Source organism: Sceloporus undulatus, chromosome 6 (genome assembly GCF_019175285.1).
Source record: "Sceloporus undulatus isolate JIND9_A2432 ecotype Alabama chromosome 6, SceUnd_v1.1, whole genome shotgun sequence".
Lineage (NCBI taxonomy): Eukaryota > Metazoa > Chordata > Lepidosauria > Squamata > Phrynosomatidae > Sceloporus > Sceloporus undulatus.
This window is the reverse complement of record NC_056527.1, coordinates 70,254,080-70,275,751: the sequence shown is the minus strand read 5'-3', so window position 1 is coordinate 70,275,751 and position 21,672 is coordinate 70,254,080. Positions and strand designations below refer to the sequence as shown.

General features: G+C 41.8%; 1 protein-coding gene across 1 annotated transcript in view; it reads right to left on the bottom strand.

Annotated features, from left to right (window-relative positions):
- Positions 1-21,672, bottom strand: part of LOC121933610 (adenylate cyclase type 1-like) — a 278,499-nt gene that overhangs the window by 245,622 nt on the left and 11,205 nt on the right. The window contains exon 4 of the mRNA XM_042473590.1: positions 2,587-2,705. Within this exon, the coding sequence (XP_042329524.1) occupies positions 2,587-2,705 (119 nt within the window). The remainder of the gene's footprint in view (positions 1-2,586; positions 2,706-21,672) is intronic.

Here is a 21,672-nt window from a genome sequence, read left to right as displayed (position 1 = left end):
CTGGAAAATTTCTAGAGCAGATCTTCAAACAGAGAGTCTGTGAACATTTAAAAGGAGACGCCACAATCAGAAAAAGTCCACATGGGTTTCAAAGAAACAAGTCATGCCAGACTAATCTGATATATATATATATATATATATATATATATATATATATAACTGCCAGCTTGGTAGATAAAGGGAAAGCTGTAGATACAGCATATCTCAGTTTCAATAAGGCCTTTGACATAGTTCCCCATAATATTCTTGCAAACCAGTTAGTAAAATGTGGACTAGACAATACAACTGTTAAATGGATTTGTAATTGGTTAACCAGCTGAACCCAAAGGGTGCTGAGTAATGGCTCCTCTTCATTCTGGAAAGACATGACCAGTGGGGTACCACAGGGTTCTGGTCCTAATGTTATTCAACATCTTTTCAATGGCTTGGATAAAAGAATAGGGGGCATGCTTATCAAATTTGCAGATGATACCAAATTAGGAGGAGTAGGTAATACCCCAGAGGAGAGGATCACAATTAAAAATAACCTTAATAGATTAGAAAGTTGAGCCAAAGCTACCAAAATGAATTTGAACACAGAGAAATGTAAGGTACTGCACTTAGGGCAGAAAAATGAAATGTATAGATGCATAGGATGGGGGATGCCTGGCTTAACAGGACTAAGTGTGAAATGGATCTAGGTGTTAGAAATCCCCTTCATTCATTTATTCATTCAGGGGTTTCTTTCATGAGGGTTATAGGTTTAGGGTTTTGTTAGAATATTATTGGATTAAGTTAGTAGTTGGTTTAATGTTAGATTTCATTATGGGTTAACAGAATGTACTAGAAAGAGGTAGACTGGCTGTTAAAATCTGTGCTTGCTTGTTAAGATTAGAATGTGGAGAGAGTTACCCAGCCAGCAGAGGCTTTGTCTTCAAAGGGCTAGAGACTGGTCTCTGTGATGGGAAGGGGAACTGAAACATAGAGTGCCTATTGCTTATATGATGTTATGTTAATATGTTCATTACATTTTAATATGCTGCTATATTATGTTGGGCTGCGGGATGATGGGGTTTCCAGTAGTGCTTAACTATATATAGGCTGTTAAGGTTCTATATAAATTAGTCCTGTTGTGGCTTAAGGTTTATACCTCAAGGTCACAGGTGCAGTAGGGAGAGAACGCTCTGTGAGAACTTAATTGTTTTGAGAGTTTTGCCAAGAGCCCGGACTGGAGGACATTACATCACCAGAGAGGAGATTCATCACTGCGCAGGAAAGAGTTGTCCAATTAGTTTGCTTTATTGGTTGATGGGGTGGGATTGCTTTATGGGGTTATATAAACCATATGTTAATGTACACTTTCATTCCTGACAAAAAAAGTCACTTCTGTTGTATATATCTCTTTCTTCAATAAAGCTGTTCCTTTTCCAAAATACAGTTTCTTGTTGCAAGAGGGGGGGCTGCAATTGACAGCCTGACACTAGGAGTCTTAGTAGACCACAAGTTAAACATGAGTCAACAGTATGATGGGGCGGCTAAAAAGGGCAATATGATTTGAGGCTGCATCAATAGAAGGATAGTGTCTAGATCAAGGGAAGTAATAGTGCCACTCTCTTCTGCTTTGATCAGGCCTCACCTTGAATACTGTGTCCAGTTCTGGGTACCACAATTCAAAAAGGATCCTGACAAGCTGGAGTGTGTCCAAAGGACGGTGAACTAAAATGGTGAATGATCTGGAAACCATACCCTATGAGAAACAACTTAAGGAACTTGGTATGTTTAGCCTGGAGAAAAGAGGGTTAAGAGGTGATATGGTAGCCTTGGTTACATACTTGAAGGGATGTCATATTGAGGAGAAGCAAGGTTATTTTCTGCAGCTCCTGAGAATAGGGCCTAGAACAAAAGATGCAAGCTACAGGAAAAGAGCTTACACTTCAACAATAGAAGGAACTGTTTGATAGTGGAACACACTCCCTCAGAGTGTGGTGGAGTCTCCTTCTTTGGAGGTTTTTAAACAGAGACTGGATGGCCATAATTGGGGATGATTTGATTGTGAGTTCCTGCATGGCAGGGGGTTGGACTGGATGGCCACTGTGGTCTCTTCCAACCCTATGATTCTAAGGTTCTATTATTCTAGGTAGAAATGATTTATATGCCTTGAAATGGGAGCCAAAATAAGTACAATAAATTATAATTTGTCAAAGACAAAACTTATGGTATTTGGAAAATATGCCTGCAATTATAAAATTCTGTTGTGATCTGTACAACATCCCGGGGTTATACAGAAACTGGTGTTTTCCCCATTTAATGGCCTAATGATGGTGCTTTCTGTTCCAAATGACACCTGTGATCCAGTTTTGGGGCCAATTAAGGAACCAGCCTGTGAGGCAGGGACTTTATGTCGGGCCACTCCAATGGATGCTCCAAGACCTCCAATGTTGATGAGACTGGTAAACCTTATGAAAAGGTTTATTCATGGCATTTATTTGCTTCAAATAAATTTGAATCATCTCCAATATGTGCATTTTCTTTTCTTTAACCCATCCAATAAATAAGAAGGAATGCCAGCCCTCTGACCCTTTCACTTTGCATTTGTTGTTTTCCTACCTAACATTATCATGCCTCTGAATATAAATCTTATGGAAAATCCTTTCAGGTGGCTTTAGAAAATCTTCCTTCATTTCCATGGCAACATTCCTGGGCAAAAGGCTCATCAAGAGTCGCTCCTAAAAATCAAAACAAACACACACATGTTAATCATGAGGTAGATCATTAATTGCACGTGCTTATGTCAGACTTGCATGTTCATTGCAAATGGGTCAACATTCCAGGATCTCTCCATTACATTTCCTTTATATATGCCCTTCCCATATTAAGAAAGCCCACATTTGGAGGATCATTTTTGTTGAAAGCTACTTTCAAGAGTTTCATATAGTGTATAGATTATTTTTTGTGGGTTTTTCGGGCTATGTGGCCATGTTCTAGCAGAGTTTCTTCCTGTCGTGACCAGTGGTAGAACATGGCCACATGGCCCGAAAAACCCACAAAAAACTATGGATGCCAGCCATGAAAGCCTTCGACTTCACAGTGTACAGATTATTTTGAAATTTCTGTCACTCTTTAAATTCCCAGTCTCTACAGGCAACACATTCCCATTTTTGTTACAAGACAGCCCCAGAATTACACACAACTTTACCATTATAACCAAGTAAAAAAGAAAAATCTGGAAAGTAGTTTTGTTTATTTTATAGAAGAACCTGAGGAAGGTGAACTGGTGATAAGGCTGAAACACATTAGACTTTTTACGAAATAAAAGTTTTTGACCATCATATAGCATGTGGGACCTTGTCTCCGTTCACTCTTTACCATCACAACAGCCAGTCCCATTTGGGGATAGAAAAGAGACTTATTGATGTATAAATAAATAAAAAAATGAAATAGATAATCAATGACTTGCTGAGGTCTAATCTGGACTGCAGAAATAAGAGAGCTTGACATTGCTTTAACTGCCAAGGCTCAATGCCATGGAATCCTGGGATTTGAAGTTTTGTGAGATATTTAGCTTTCTCTGCTGTTTTGATTTGATTAAGGAGTGGATGGCCCTAGAAGTCACCAGACTGTTGGCATTAGAAGGCTTTGACCTTAGATATGGGTGGCACTTATAATAGACATATAATAAGAAAGGTTTGGTTAAAGACTTGGTGTAGATATAAAAAGATTTACAGTTTCGGTGAGAGCAAGGAGATTAAAGGATTTGGAGAGAAAATGGTCGTGAATTGCTGTTGCTTTAGAGGCAGCAGAGCGACAGTTCCAGAGTGAACAGAGGAATGGAAACAGGGAGACAGGAAGAGGCCGAATGGGGATCAGGTTAGGAGAAATGTGTGGAGCCATGGGAAGGAGAGGATTCACTACCCAGTGATCAACAGGAGAAGGTGAGACAATGGCAGAAACAGGAAAGAAAAAAGAAAAGCTGTAGCTGGCTCTCTCTTTCTGAGGTGTTAAAGCAGCTTTTAGGCTATTGCCAACTCAGGCCTTCTGAGGAAGAGTCCAATGCAAGCAGGAGGTGGTCTTGAGGGAGCAGAAAGTCTTACTTGCTCTTACTTCCTGTGGAAATTCCAGTGCAAGCAGGGAAGGTCTGGAGAGAGCACAAGGTCTTTCTTGCTCTTACTTCCTCTGGAGAATTACAGTGCCAGAAGGGAGGGTCTTTAGAGGAGCACAAGGTCTTTCTTGCTCTTACATCCGCTGGAGAATTCCAGTGCCAGGAGGGAGGGTCTTTGGAGGAACATCTAAAAATAGGATGGTTATGCGCTTGGTTTGCGCTTTTACTCTTCAGTGCTTGCGTTTTAACATTTTGTTCACAGCGCAACACATTCCGGGTTTAAATAATTCTATTCCAGATGCTCTTTCTCGCCAACAGATGGAGCGCTTTGGAGTTTGGCCCCCAAAGTGGCTCAGATGGCGGATCCGATGCCCGAGCATCTGTGGAACTTTGGCAGCGTTAGGTGACAAGAGCACTTGGTCTCTCGGTTGCTGCCAGTACACAAAAGAGATACCTTAGAGCTGTTCGGCTGTTTTTGAGGTTTTGACGGGATCATCTGTTGGGTGATGTCTTGCCCATTCCTGTACAGCAGCTGCTTCACTTTTGTGTACATCTTCATCGTAGGGGTTTGGCGCCCCAGTCCATTTGTGGACATCTTTCTACTTTAGCATTCTGGCCTAAAGCCCAGGGAGCCCAGGATAACACTCGTGATTTTAGGATTAAGAAGGCTTTGGAAGGCTGGCCCAGGGAGAGGGACTGGCGAAGGAATTCTAGGGCACCTTTGTCTCCCAATATTCTTAAGGGTCTTCAAGCTAAGTGGGTTGATATTTGCATATTGCCCTATGAAGCCCTTTTATTCCATGCAGCAGCTTTAATTGCATTTTTTGGGGCGCTGCGTATTTGTGAATTGGTATTATCTTCTAAACATGATAGATCCAATAGAGCATTGCTCTATTCGGATGTCAGTTTTGTGGGTCAGTCTGTAACACTCTTGATTAGATCTTCTAAGACTGACCAGCATGGTAAGGGTTCTAGAATTCATCTCCAGCCTTGTTCGGACTTGGACATTTGTCCTGTCCGTGCTCTTCATAGAGGTCAGGGGTTCGGCTCCTGGACCTCTATTCATTCACCAGAGTCTTCTGCCATTGACAAAACATCAGTTTTGAGCTGTCACTTCTAAGGCTTTGGCTGCCCTGGGCTTTGCTAATGTGCGCTTTGCCACTCACTCTTTCTGGATCAGAGCTGCATCGGCCATGGGTTTCCAACAGGAGGCTATTCAGTCAATTGGGCGCTGGAAGTTGGTGGTTTACCACAGTTATATAAGGAAGTTTTGGTGTTGAGTGGTTGTTATATTAACATTGGTTTTTTTTTCTGTTTGTGTTACAGGTCCCCATCCCAGACTGAAGAGATTGCACACACACAAACATGTGTGGCCACAGCATGGTTTTTTGGGCTGGGCGTCACGCAAGTTCCAGTCACTTCAGCACGCACTTAGGCCTGGGTGAGGTGGCCCATCTGCAGTGGAAGGGCAGACGGGGCCTTCATTGGCATGGCATGTTACCATTGCTGTTCAGGAAGCACCATGGGCCTCCTCCTCAAGTGTTGGTTATCCACTGTGGTAGTAACAACTTAGGGTTGTTAAAGGGTAAGGTGTTAATCTTGCAGGTGGTGCATGATTCGACCCTTATCCACTGTTCGTGGCCAGGTGTGATCATTGTTTGGTCAGCAATACTCTCTCGGTTGGAGTGGAGGTGTGGTGGTGACCCAGTCGCACTTGATAGTGAAAAAAGGGAAAATATATAAAGAACAGAAGAAAAGACAAATTACAAAGGAAAAATACAGATGTGTTCCCCAAAGCTTGCAAGAATAGATTAAGGAAAGTTAATCTCAAATTTGCTGATACTGGCTTGGGAAGCAGGAAACAATAAATGTTTTTTCATCACATATGATCTAAGCAAGAGAATGACCAAGGAAATTCTGCCTTATAAAGGATGTTAAATTACAACAATCACAATAAAAAGGCAGAAGCACTAGATGCCTTTTTTGCTTCATTTCTTCCCCCAAATAGAGGATTGTGTGATTCAGTGCATCAGCAGAGACTTTGGCAAAGGACCTGGATGGCATATCAGGATTAATAGGGGTTTAGGAATCATCCAGATAAGCTAAACGAGTTAAATTTTGGGGGCTAGATGACCTGCATCCCAGAATACTGAAGAAACTTGTTCATGCATTTTCTGAACCACTTGTCGTCATTTTTTAAAAAAGAAATCTTGGAGAAAGGATGACATGCTAGAAGACTGGTGTCAATCTAACATTGCCTCTCTTTAAAAAAAAAAAAAAAGCAACAAAGATCCAGGATACTACAGACCAGTCACCTTGACCTCAATGCCAGGAAAAAAAATATTAGAATGAATAGTTTGCAAATAATTTGCAAATACAATGTAGTGATCAGTAGGAAGCAGCATAGGTTTGTGAAACACAAATCATGCCAAAATAGCATTATATATATATATATATATATATATATATATATATATATATATATATATATATTAATTAGGTCACTAGCTTAGTAGATGGTGGGAATGCTGTGGATATAATTTTACTGTATTTCAACAAAGCATATGATAAGGGCCCCCCATAAAAGTATGATTAGCAAAGCAAACCTCCTCTGAACATATGTTGTCAAGAAAATCCTGTGATATGTTTCCCTTAATCAGAAATGACTTGAAAGCACACAAGAACAACAGGCAAAAGCATTGTTTGATGTGGTAGCATCACTGGGGGGGGGGGGTGTTTGCTGGGAGTGCAGGCTGCACCAGGTGACACCAAGTCAGCTTCCTGCCCCCCGTGGATGCTCTTTTAGCCCACACAGTCGCTCCTAGAACTGGCGTGTGGGCTTTTGGGGCCCAGCACGGGTGCCCCTGGAGTGACAAGAGACCTAGGGTCAGATTTAAGGTATAGCAGGATCCAATGTCAAAAGGGGGGTCTAGCCTTACCCAATAAATAAGTTATTGTACTTGGTACAAATGGATAAGCTTACATGTCTTATGAGAAGACAAGATTGGGAAGAATATAGTGATACCTGGAAACCTTTATATCAATATTTAAGCAAGAATGGGGCTAAAGGTGACTAAAGAAATAACGTTAATTAGAACATTGTCAGGTTTAGGTTTATTTTATGTATGATGATTTTGTTAATCTAAATATCTACGGGTAGGTAGAGAGAAGAATCTATAACCTAAAGCAAGGTGGGAAGGGCTGATATTAGTGATAATTTTGACTTGGCTGGAGTTCAGGAAGTTGTTTTTGTGGTGTGTTAACTGGTGTGTAGTGTAGTAGATGTCTAGTTGTCTGTATGTAAGATTTGTTCAGGTCTGATGTTTGTCATATGTATAACTATGTATGGTGATGTCTTTTCTACTTTTTCTTAAGTGTTCTGTTGTTTTACATAATAAACATTTAATTTAAAAAAAAGGGTTGCTTGCTATCAACCAGGATAGAAGAGGGAGATTTTGCTGGAACATACCACGCACTATTCTCCACTGCTGGCTTGAGTGAAATAAAATTAAAAAATGGGGTGTAAATGTTTTTAAGTTTTGCACAGCTCCAATTTTGACACCACTTCATTCACCAAAGGTTTTATTATAGAATGAACAACAAACTTTGGTGCTAGCTTTTTTTAAGGTTAAGTACTTTTAAGGATTTTAGTAGAGTTATATATCTAATCTCCCACTTTAATTTCCCAATTAGGAACACAACATTTGTAAGCATATTTCTTATACGTCTCGTTAGCCTCTTTTAAAGTCAATTCAGTTCCAGATCTAGCACCATGAATTCTTTCCACACACTCCATCAATGACATCGAGCCAGTCTGGATGACCTCACAACTTGGCAGTGCCCTCAGATTTTCACCACAGATCATTACAAATGGAGAAAGGTCATTTGTTTTGATGCACAGAGTTATTTAAGCCATTTCTGCAAAAGGCTGTACATCACTCCAGTTGTTATGCAGATAATTTATATAAAATCTCAAATATTGATCTAGAATATGATTAATTCTTTCCATTTGTTCATCACTCTGGAGATGATGCACCATTCTGTACTTACTAATTTCAAAAGGGCTTCCCAAAATTGTAATGTAAATTGGGTACCTTGATCAAAAACCACCTTCTCTAGAACTCCATGTAGCATACACATTTTGTACATGATGGAGTAGCTGTGCTGACCATTTAGCAAACTGAAACAAAAATCCACCAAACAATAATAATAATAATAATAATAATAGGTTTTATTTATATACCGCCCAATCACTGGGAATCCGAGCGGTTTACAATAGAGGGGATAACAGACAGTTCCCTGCCCACAGGCTTACAATCTAAAAGACACGACACAAAAGGAGAAGGGAATGGTGAGGGGGGGGAGGGAATCAGGTCCAGCATTCTTCTCTCCCTCTGAGGCCTGGACCAAGGCAGATGGACCGGAGGGAGGGCTCTTCTTCTTCTTCAGGCTAGTCCCTGATGGAACTGGGCCAGCCTACTCTCTCCCTCAGAGGCCGAAAGATGACAGTTAGGGAGGGAGGAGCCTCCTTCTTCAGGCTAGCCCCTGATGGAACTGGGCCAGCCTTCTCTCTCCCTCAGAGGCCGAACGATGACAGTTAGGGAGGGAGGAGCCTCCTTCAGGCCAGCCCCTGATGGTACTGAGCCAGCCTTCTCTCTCCCTCAGAGGCCGAACGATGACAGTTAGGGAGGGAGGAGCCTCTGTCTTCAGGCCAGCCCCTGATGGTCTGAGCCAGCCTTCTCTCTCCCTCAGAGGCCGACATGACAGTTAGGGAGGGAGGAGCCTCCTTCTTCAGGCCAGCCCCTGAGTACTGGTACTGGGCCAGCCTTCTCTCTCCCTCAGAGGCCGAACGATGACAGTTAGGGAGGGAGGAGCCTCCTTCTTCAGGCCAGCCCCTGATGGTACTGAGTCAGCCTTCTCTCTCCCTCAGAGGCCGAACGATGACAGTTAGGGAGGGAGATACCTTTATTGGCAAACCGAAATGCACAATATACTTGTTGCAAGCTTTCAAAGCTCCAGTGGCTTCTTCAGCAGGCAAGATGTTACAAACCAAACAGGAGAAAAATTAGAGATGTAAGTAAGATGTCTGCATTCTGTCGTTTCTGTCCATAGTTAAGATGGTATGGGGAGGGTATCTTTTGCAGGCTGGATCCTACTCCTTCTGGCCATGTGGCAATGGGGAGGTTTTCAAAGTCCAGGAAATTTACAGTCCATTTGCATATCAACAAGGACTCCTCTCTTGCAATCCAATATGTCACCATTCCTGTGAGGCCACAGGCCTCTTTGTAGGCAGAGAACAATGGATTGCTCAAGAAGCCTCCATGCTTTTGCAACAGGCATAATTTGGTAGGTGTAGAGGTAAAATAAGCCAATCCAGTCCAAATTTAAGAAGAAAAAAATGTTTTATAATGGTTAAAGGTTGCTGTACATATTTTGTACAGTTTGGCTAATTGCTAGGCCATCGGTATCAATCTACAAGGCACAAAATGAGCCTCTTTGAAGAACATGTCGACTACCAGCCAAATCACTGTTTTCCTGTGGCTGATTGGCTAAGATCAATGATAAAATGTGTAGGAAGAGGTTGCAACTGTTCTGAACACTTGCTACCCATCATTTCTGCTGTAACGCATACAGGACAGTCTCTCACATAGGTTTTTAAATCCTTTCTCATAGTTGGACACTAGTATTGCTGCCATACTGAGTGCAGTGTTTTCACAAAACCAAAGTTGCCAGCAGCTTTGACACTGTGGCATAAGCATATGTTAGTTTGCATACTTTTAGGCACAAATATTTTGTCTCCTTTACAATACATTCCATTTTCAATTCTGTTTAGTGCACTCATCATCATCATCATCATCATCATCATCATCATCATCATCATCATGATTTATATACAGTCACAGACCAAACTATAAAGTATAATTAGTTATACCAAAATTAATAAAATTAATAAAACATAAAACTCATAAAACATACATAAATGAAACATACATATATACATACATACATTTGTGTTTGCACATAACATACAGACCTATAAATAGCACATTCATGATTGAAGAAGTTTATACTAAATTCCCAAAGATTAACACAAGATGAATTAAAACCATTTCAGTAAACACATTCTAAATATAAATCTAAAGATCCAGACAAAGCTAATTTAAAAATCTTAAATTTTATCATCAAAAATTTATCCATGGGAAGAATCATAGAATCATAGAATTGTAGAGTTGGAAGAGACCACAATGGCCATTCAATCCAACCCCCTACCATGCAGGAACTCTCAATAAAAGCATACCCTACAGATGGCAATCCAGCCTCTGTTTAAAGACCTCCAAGGAGGGAGACTCCACCACTCTCCGAGAAAGTGTGTTTCACTGTCAAACAGCCCTTACTGTCAGGAAGTTCCTCCTAATGTAGAGCTAGAATTCGTTTCCTGTAGTTTGCATCCATTAGTCTGGGTCCTGTTCTCTGGAGCAGCAGAAAAGAAGCTTGCTCTCTCCTCATAGAATCAAAGAATCATAGAATCGTAGAGTTGGAAGAGACCAAAAGGGCCAACTTCCTGCCATGCAGAAAAACCCAATCAAAGCATACTCAACAGATAGTCATCCAGCCTCTGCTTAAAGACCTCCAAAGAAGGAGACCACTACACTCCAAGGAAGGAGTGTATTCCACTGTCGAACAGCCCTTACTGTCAGGAAGTTCCTCCTAATGTTGAGGTGGAATCTTTTTTCCTGCAGCTTGCATCCATTGTTCCGGGTCCTGTTCTCTGGAGCAGCAGAAAACAAGCTTGGTCCCTCTTCAATATGACATCCCTTCAAATATTTAAACAGGGCTATCGTATCACCTCTTAACCTTCTCTTCTCCAGGCTAAACATCCCCAGCTCCCTAAGTCGTTCCTCATAGGGCATGGTTTCCAGACCCTTCACCATTTTAGTTGCCCCCCCCCTTTGGACATGCTCCAGTTTCTGTGGTGCCCAGAACTGGACACAATATTCCAGGTGGGGCCTGACCAAAGAAGAATAGAGTGGCACTATTACTTCACTTGATCTAGACACTATACTTTTATTGATGCAGCCTAAAATTGCATTGGCCTTTTTAGCTGCTGCATCACACTGTTGACTCATGTTCAACTTGTGGTCTACTTGGACTCCTTTTCACATGTAGTCTCGTTCAGCCAAGTGTCCCCCATCATATATCTGTACATTTCATTTTTCCACCCAAAGTGCAATACCTTACATTTCTCCATGTTGAATTTCGTTTGGTTAGTTTTGGACCAGCTTTCTAGTCTATTCAGGTCATTTTGAATTTTGATTCTGTCCTCTGGAGTATTAGCTGTTCCTCCTAATTTGGTGTCATCTGCAAATTTGATGAGTATATCCCAAATTCTGTCATCCAAGTAATTGATGAAGATGTTGATTAGCACTGGGCCCAGGACAGAGCCCTGTGGGACCCCACTGGTCACTTCTCTCCAGGATGAAAAGAAGCCATTGTTGAGCACCCTTTGGTTTCGGCCAGTGAACCAATTCCAAATCCATGTAACAGTTACCTTGTCTAACCCACATTTTACAAGCATGTTTGCAAGAATGTCATGGGGAACTTTGTCAAAGGCCTTACTGAAATCAAGATACACTATATCCTCAATATGACATCGCTTCAAATATTTAAACAGGGATATCATATCACCTCTTAACCTTCTCTTCTCCGGGGTAAACATCCCCAGCCCCCTAAGTCTTTCCTCATAAGGCATGGTTTCCAGACCCTTCACCATTTTACTCACCCTCTTGTGGACATGCTCAAATTTGTTGACATACTTTTGAATTTTGGTGCCCAGAACTGGACACAGTATTCTGGGTGAGACCTGACGAAGGCAGAATAGAGTGGCACTGTTACTTCCCTTGATCTAGATACTATATTGATGCATTGGCCTTTTTAGCTGCTGCATTACACTGTTGACACATGTTCAATTTGTGGTCTGCAAGGACTCCTAGATACCTTTCACATGTAATCTCCTTAAGCCAGGTGTCTCCCATACTGTATATATATGCATTTCATTTTTTTTGTGCCATAGGTGCAGTACCTTACATTTCTCTTTGCTGAAATTCATTTTGTTAGCTTTGACCCAGCTTTCTAATCAATTAAGGTCATTTTGAATTTTGATCCTGTCCTTTGTGGTATTAGTTAATCCTCCAAATTTGGTGTCATCTGCAAATTTGATAAGTATGACCCCAATTCTGTCATCCAAGTCATTGATAAAGATGTTGAATAGCACTGGGCCCAGGACAGAGCCCTGTGGGACCCCACTGGTCACTTCTCTCCAGGATGAAAAGGAGCCTTTGTTGAGCACCCTTTGGGTTCGGCCAGTCAACCAATTACAAATCTGTGTAACAGTTACTTTGTCAGGCCCACTCTTTACAAGCATGTTTGCAAGAATGTCATGGGAAACCTTGTCAAAGGCCTTACTGAAATCAAGATATACTGCATCCACAGCAGTCTCTTCATCTAACAAGCTGGTAATTTTATCAAAAACGAGATAAGAGTTGTCTGGCATGACTTGTTTCTCTAAAACCCATTTTGACTTTTTGTGATTATGGAATTGCCTTCTAGATGTTCACACACTCTTTGTTTAATGATCTGCTCTGGAATCTTTCCTGGTATTGATATCAGACTAACTAGGCGATAATTGTTGTGATCCTCTTTTTTTGCCTTTTTGAAGATAGGGATAAGATTTCTGCTCCTCTGTCTGCTGAGACTTCTCCCATTCTCCAGGAGTTTTCAAAGATTATTGCCAATGGTTCTGAGATTACATTTGCCAGTTCTTTTAATACCCTTGGATGTAGTGCATCTAGTCCCAGAGATTTAAATTCATTTAGATTAACAAAGTATTCCTGTATTACCTCTTTATTTATTCTCTCCTGGATTTCCCCTGTTGTGTCCTCTGCTCCATTTTCCTGAGGTTGAACACCCTTTTCCTTTTCTGAGTAGACTGAGGCAAAGAAGGTGTTGAATAATTCTGCTTTTCTCTGTCCCCTGTTAGCATTTCACCATCTTCTCCACCCAGTGGCCATACCATTTCCTTCTTCTTTTTTCTGTGAGCATACTCCCAAAAGCCATTGTTTATTGTTCTTTACCTCTCTAGTGAGCCAGAGCTCTTTCTGCACTTTAGCTTTTCTGTCTTTATCCCTACACATGCTTGCTATCTGTTTGAATTCCTCTTTTGTGATTTACCTCTTGTTCCATTTCTTATATATACCCCATTTAAAACCTCTCACCTACCATTTTTCCTCCTGACAACTGTTTTAAATTGTGCCTTCAGTATCTCCCTTTTAAGAAATTGCCATCCATCCTGAACTCCCATCTCCTTTAGTTTTCCTGACCATGGGATCACCCCTAGTATTTCCCTAAGTTTACTGAAATCAGCTCTACTAAAGTCTACAATGCATGTCTAACTATGCCTGACTTCTCCTTTTCACTGTATTACAATTTCCAGGAGACCATGGTCACTCCCACCTAAGGATCCCACCACTTGCACTCCATTATCCAGGTAATCCCAGTTGGTTAGGATCAGATTTAAAATAGCTGACTCCCTTGTTGCCTTTTCCACCTTTTGGACAATGAAATTGTCTTCGAGGCAAGTGAGGAATTTACTAGACCTTGAGGATTTGGCTGAGTTTGACTTCCAACAAATATCAGGAGAGTTGAAGTCACCCGTCACGACTACATCTCTCCTTTCTGAGTGTGTGGTCATCTGTTCTAGAAAGACATCATCGAATTCCTCAATTTGACTTGGGAGTCTGTAGCAGACTCCCAGAATAGCATCCCTGTTGTTTCCCTCCCCTTTCATTTTTATCCAGATGCTCTCCACCTGACTTCTAGAGGCACAGAATCTGGAGACCATCTGTTATTTGTTGATCTGAATCATCAAGCAGTAATGTTAGATTTAAAAAAAGTCTGATCTGCTTGGAAAATCCTGTAGGATTAGGCTGATTAAATCAAAAAAGATGTCTTGCTAAAATGGGCAGTATTATAAGATATGGGCTTGAATCTCTACGTCTGCATTTGTACAAGCACAGGTATGTTTATGATACTTTTTTTTAAAAAAACCCTGCTCTCCAGTACTGCTGATGGAAGCACATTAAGATGTGCCACAGAGAACGCATGTCTAAGGTGCAGTACATGTAGGGCTAAAGCGCCGTGCTGGCGCCATACTAGGGTTAAGGGACCACGCAGTAACTGCATGGTCCCTAACACTAGTACGGCACAGCGCTGTCACAATGGCAGCGCCCCATGTATATGGGTGCCGCCATTGTGACGTGATGGATGCATAGCATCTGCATGTTGCACCGCATCATGACATCTGCCCTGTGGGGCAAAAAGAACCTGCTTTTCACAGCTTCTTTTTCCTCCGCAGGGAAGCTGCACCGTTTGGTGGCTGCAGCTTCCCTGAGGAGGAAAAACAGGCACCAGCAGGCCTCCCTTTTTGGGAGGTCTGTACTGTGCCTAAGTTTAGGAACTGTTAAAACAGGGAGATATTTAGGACAAACAAAAGCTGCCTTATTAGCCAGTATTGGTCTTGTTCTGACTTGGTACCAATGCATTTGTAGTTCTGTATCCCTTATAAGTTGCCTCAAAACTGATTTGGCACTCTGGAATCCCATTTGAATTAAAATCTCCTGTGAAAATCCACATAACGATTATTTTCTGTTTAGCATTTGTTTCCAGGAGAAGAAATATGAATCCACTAAATTTGGCAGCAGCTGGAGGTCCAGGTCGCTACACTTCAGCATCATAGGGAAGAAGAGGTTTTCCTGACCAGAACGGACCAGATGGTCCTGGACAGGAAACACACAGAGGAAGTTGCTGGGGAAGAGGAAGTCACTTCACACACAACAGAAGTAGATAGTTGGAGGAAGGTCACACACAGAAGTAGGGAAACCAGGGAACATTCTGTAAGCTTACAGCTACAGAATCAATTTCAATCTCTCTCTACTATCAAAGATGATGAGGAACAACAGCAGGGACAGACCTCAGGGACAGAGCAGGGACCCAGAGAGCTCCACCAAAGGGAACGGCTGCTGCTAAGCCTCGGAGGAGGCGAGTGGTGGTCATCGGGGGATCTTTGCTGAGAGGCACTGAACCAGTGGTTTGTGGGCCTGACAAGATGTCTCAAGAGGTGTGCTGTCTCCCTGGGGCAAAGATCCATGATGTGACAGAGAGGCTGACAAGTCTGGTCAAGCCTACTGACCATTAACCCTTCCTTTTGGTTCACGTGGGAACCAATGATACTGCAAGGCATAGCCTTCAGAATATCATAAGGGATTATGAGGCTTTAGGTAGGAAGTTGAAAGAGGTGGATGCACAGGTTGTCATCTCCTCTCTTCTCTCAGTCGAAGGGCATGGTCCAAGAAGGGAGAAAAAAAATAGCAGATGTAAACAACTGGCTCCACAGATGGTGCCACCAAGAACGATTTGGATTTTTGGATCATGGTCTGAGGTTCCATGAGGAGGGACTTCTGGCAAGGGATGGGTTGCATCTCACGCCAGTTGGCAAAAACATTTTTGCCAATAGCCTCAAGAATTTGATCAGGAGGGCTTTAAACTGAGTTCCGTGGGGGAGGGAGACAGTATTCTGGAAGGCAAAAGGGCTGGAGAAAATAGGCAAACTGACACAGAGGGAACAAGGCAAACAGTGCAAGGACCCAACAGTGGGAGGCAAAAAAACTTGCACAGGCAGCAAGTAAAGGGAACACATGGTCTTAGATGCCTCTACACTAATGCACAGAGCATGGGAAATAAGCACAATGAACTTGAACTCCTAGTACAACAAAGCAAATATGATATAATAGGCATCACTGAAACCTGGTGGGATGAGTCTCATGATTGGAATGTAGAAATAGGGGGTATAACCTTTTCAAGAGAAACATGCCAAACAAGAAAGGAGGAGGAATAGCCCTATATGTCAGGGACATTTACACCAGTGAAGAGATCCAGGACATCAATCCTGGAAGCCAGGTGGAGAGCATCTGGATAAGAATCAAAGGGCAGGGAAACAACAAGGATGTTATGGTGGGAGTCTACTACAGACCCCCAAGTCAGACAGCGGAATTGGATGATGCCTTTCAAGAACAGATGACCACACACTCAGAAAGGAGAGATGTAGTAGTGATGGGTGACTTCAACTACCCCGATATTTGTTGGAAGTCAAACTCAGCCAGATCCTCAAGGTCTAGTAAATTCCTCACTTGCCTTGGAGACAATTTCATTGTCCAAAAGGTGGAAGAGGCAACAAGGGGATTAGCTATTTTAGATCTGATCCTAACCAACAAGGATGACTTGGTTAATGAAGTGCAAGTGGTGGGATCCTTAGGTGGAAGTGACCATGTCCTCCTGGAGTTTGTTATACAGTGGAAAGGAGAAGCCAGGCATACTCAGACACGCATTCTAGACTTTAGAAGAGCTGATTTCAGTAAACTTAGAGAAATACTGGGGGCGATCCCATGATCAGGAATACTAAAAGAGGAGGGAGTTCAAGATGGATGGGAGTTTCTCAAAAGGGAGATACTGAAGGGACAAATTAAAACAGTTCCAGTGAGAAAGAAAAATGGGAGGTGTTGCAAGAACCCAGGATGGATGACTAAGGAACGTTCAACTGAGCTAACTTTTAAACGGAACATGTATAAGAAATGGAAAAATGGGGAAATCACCAAAGAGGAATTCAAAGAAATAGCTAGCATGTGTAGAGATAAGGTCAGAAAAGCTAAAGCACAGAATGAACTCAGGCTTGCTAGAGAGGTTAAGAACAACAAAAAGGGCTTTTTTGGATATGTCCGCAGCAAAAGGAAGAAGAAGGAAACAGTAGGGCCACTGTGTGGAGAAGATGGCAAAATGCTAACAGAAGACAGAGAAAAGGCAGAATTACTGAACACTTTCTTTGCCTCAGTCTTCTCAGAAAATGCAAAGGGTGCTCAACCTGAGGATAATGGAGCAGAGGACAGAATAGGGAAATTTCAGCACAAAATAAGTAAAGAGATAGTACAGGAATACCTGTTTAACCTGAATGAATTTAAGTCACCAGGACCAGATGAGCTACATCCAAGGGTATTAAAAGAGCTGGCAAATGTAATATACGAGCCATTGGCAATAATCTTTGAAAACTCCTTTAGAACAGGAGAAGTCCCAGCAGACTGGAGGAGGGCAAACGTTGTCCCCATCTTCAAAAAGGGGAAGAAAGAGGATCCAAACAATTATCATCCAGTTAGTCTGATATCGATACCAGGAAAGATTCTAGAGCAGGTCATTAAAAAGAGAGTCTGTGAACATCTAGAAGGCAATGCCATAATCACAAAAAGTCAACATGAGTTTCAGAGAAACAAGTCATGCCAGACAAATCTAATCTCTTTTGGTAGATGAAGGGAGTGCTGTGGATATAGTATATCTTGATTTCAGTAAGGCCTTTGACAAAGTTCCCCATGACATTCTTGCAAGCAAGCTTGTAAAATGTGGGCTAGACAAGGCAACTGTTACGTGGATTTGGAATTGGTTGACCAGACGAACCCAAAGGGTGCTCAACAATGACACCTTTTCATCCTGGAGAGAAGTGACCAGTGGAGTCCCACAGGGCTCTGTCCTGGGCCCAGTACTGTTCAACATCTTTATCAATGACTTGGAGGAAAAAATTGGGGGAATACTGATCAAATTTGCAGATGACACCAAATTAAATGGCTTGGGCCCAGGGTACTTGGAGGACCGTCTCTCCCCATATAATCCACCCCGCACACTTAGAACATCTGGGATCAATTTGTTAGAGGTCCCCAAATCCCATTTGGTGAGGACCTCACAGAGGGCTTTCACTATCGCCGCTCCCTCATTGTGGAATAAGCTCCCTGCAGAGCTCCGTTCCTCTGCATCTTTAGTTTCTTTTAAGAAACAATTAAAAACGCATCTATTCCAGTTGGCTTTTTCATCTTAGGTAATAATGTTTTTTCTCTGCTCCTTGTTCTCTGTTTTTCGACCCCGGATTAGTGCAATATATTGTCTTTTTCTTGCCCCTAGTGAATTGTGATTTGTATAGATTCCCGTTCCTACCCCTGGTAATGATGTTTTTAAACTTTTTATATTGTGATGCTTTACCTGTATTTTATTGTTTCTTGTCTTGTAAGCCGCCTTGATCATGCAATTGGAATAGCGGGATATAAATAAAATTATTATTATTATTATTATTATTATTATTATTATTATTATTATTATTAATAACCTTTATTTATAAAGCGCTGTAAATTTACACAGCGCTGTACATACAATTTTTATAATTGGACAGTTCCCTGCCCTCAGGCTTACAATCTAAAAAGACATGACACAAAAGGAGAAGGGAGTGGTGGTGGGGAAGGGGCCTCTCTAGTAGGATAATACATATAAAATACATAGCAATACAGGAAATGATTCAATAAAACAGACACCAAAAGAACATCAAATAGCAAGTGACAATTATGCAATGCCTGGGAAGGCTTCTCTGAACAGGATGGTCTTCAACTCCGTTTTGAAGCTAGTTAAAGAAGTGATGGCTCTTGCTTGTGGGGGAAAAAGGTTCCAGGAGTGAGGGGCAGCAAGGGAAAAGGGGCGAATCCAGGATGGGGCAGAGGAAATCCTGGGCTGAGACAGCAGACCTTGAGAGCCCTAGTGGGAAGGTGAGGAGAGAAAGGTACTGTACTTAGGGCGAAAAAATGAAATACACAGATATAGGATGGGGGACACCTGGCTTAAGGAGACAACATGTGAAAGGGATCTAGGAGTCCAAGTAGACCACAAGTTGAACATGAGTCAACAGTGCGATGCGGCAGCTAACAAGGCCAATGCGATTTTAGGCCGCATCAATAGAAGTATAGTGTCTAGATCAAAGGAAGTAATAGTGCCACTATATTCTGCTCTGGTCAGGCCCCACCTGGAATATTGTGTCCAGTTCTGGGCACCACAATTCAAAAAGGACATTGAGAAACTGGAGCGGGTCCAAAGGAGGGCGACTAAAATGGTGAAAGGTCTGGAAACCATGGCCTATGAGGAACTCCTTAGGGAGCTGGGTATGTTTAGCCTGGAGAAAAGAAAGTTAAGAGGTTATATGATAGCCCTATTTAAATATTTGAAGGGATGTCATACTGAGGAGGGAGCAAGCTTGTTTTCTGCTGCTCCAGAGACTAGGACCCGGAGCAATGGATGCAAGCTACAGGAAAAGAGATTCCACCTCAACATTAGGAGGAATTTCCTGACAGTAAGGGCTGTTCGACAGTGGAACACACTTCCTAGGAGTGTAGTGGAGTCTCCCTCCTTGGAGGACTTCAAACGGAGGCTGGATGGCCATCTGTCGGGGATGCTTTGATCTGGATTTCCTGCATGGCAGGGGGTTGGACTGGATGGCCCTTGTGGTCTCCTCCAACTCTATGATTCTATGATTATAGTGGAGCCAGCCCACATGGTAAAAATATAAGTTTCAGCCAATAGTTACTCATTAGCAGTCAGACTCGAGCCTCAATAGAGATTAGGCCTGCCTCCAAAGGGCTGCATTAGAGACACAAAAATACTTGTTATAAATTTGATTTGAAGGACCTCAAATGTGTAATAGTTATTGTAATCACAAATCTGAGCGCCATATAATATAATAGAGATAACGTTGATTACAAAGATTTATATTGCAGCAGGGATAAATTATCCTCTTTTGGTATAAAAGAATCTGTGTAATGCTCATAAACTCATTTGTGCATTTGCTATTGCAACTTCTGCCTGCCTTTTCCATGAGCCTGAAGAATGGAAAAGCAATCCTAAATATTTGAAGCTGGTAACCTGTGTAATGGGCACACTATTTATTTGCCACTTGTGACTAATTTTTTTTAGAAGATCATAACCTTTGATTTATTATAGTTAATGTATAGCACCCTTGTGACAGTATGTGGCCAGTTCCCTTAATAGTCTCCTTAGACCTATCTCTGTATAAAATAGCAGTGCAGTAGTATCAGCATAAAGAACTGAGTTATGTGAGGGAGGGAGACAGTATTCTGGAAGGCAAAAGGGCTGGAGAAAATAGCCAAACTGTCAAAAAAACTTGCACAGGCAGCAGGTGGGGGGATCCATGGTCTTCGATTTCTCTACACTAATGCACAGAGCATGGGAAATAAGCAAGATGAACTCCTAGCACAACAAAGCAAATAGGCATCACTGAAACCTGGTGGGATTAATCTCATAATTGGAATGTAGGAATAGAGGGGTATAAGTGGTGTGCAGTGGTTAAATGCCTGTACTGCAGCCACTCACTCAAAACCATAAGGTTGCAAGTTCAGTACCAGCGAAAGGGCTCAAGCTTGACTCAGGCTTGCATCCTTCTGAGGTCGTTAAAATGAGTACCCAGATTGTTGGGGGCAATTAGCGTACAATTTGTAAACCGCTTAGGGAGTGCTTAAGTGCACTGATAAGTAGTATAGAAATGTACTTGCTATTGCTATTGCTATAACTTTTTAGGAGAAATAGGTGAAACAGGAAAGGAGGAGGAATAGCATTATATGTCAAGGATATTTACACCAATGAAGAGATCCAGGACATCAGTACTGGAAGCCAGGTGGAGAACATCTGGATAAAAAATAAAGGGGAGAGAAACAACAGGGATGTATTGTGGGAGTCTACTATAGACCCCCAAGTCAGATGGAAGAATTTGATGACGCCTTTCTAGAACAGATGACTACACACTCAGAAAGGAGAGATGTAGTAGTGATGGGGGACTTCAACTATCCTGATATTTGCTGGAAGTCAAACTTCTCACTTGCCTCGAAGACAATTTCATTTTCCAAAAGGTGGAAGAGGCAACAAGGGGATCAGCTATTTTAGATCTGATCCTAAACTACAGAGATGACTTGGTTAATGGGGTGCAAATACTGACATCATTAGGTAGAAGTGACCATGGACTCCTGGAGTTTGTTATACAGTACAATGGAAAGGAAAAGCCAGGCATAGTCAGACACATATTCTACACTTTAGGAGAGCTGATTTCAGTAAACTTAAGAAGTACTGGGGATGATCCCGTGGTCAGGAACACTAAAAGAGAAGGAAGTTCAGGATGGATGGCAGTTTCTCAAAAGGGAGATACTGAAGGCACAATTTCAAACAGTTCCAGTAAGGAAAAAAAATGGGAGGTGTCTCAAGAAACTGGGATGGATGACTAAAGAAATTTCAAGTAAGCTAAGTTTTAAAAGGGACATATAAAAGAAATGGAAAGAGGAAGAAATCACCAAAAAGGAATTCAAGGAAAAAACAAGCACATGTAGGGGTAAAGTAGGAAAAGCTAAAGTGCATAATGAACTCAGGCTTGCTAGAGAGGTTAAGAACAATAAAAAGGGCTTTTTTTTTATATATGTCTGCAGCAAAAGGAAGAAGAAAGAAATGGTAGGGCCACTGTCTGGAGAAGGTGGCAAAATGCTAACCAAGGACAGGGAAAAGGCAGAATCACTGAACACCTTCTTTACCTCAGTATTCTCAGAAAAGGCAAAGGGTGCTCAACCTGAGGAAAATGGAGCAACAGACAAAACAGAAGAAATTCAGCACAGAATAAGTAAAGA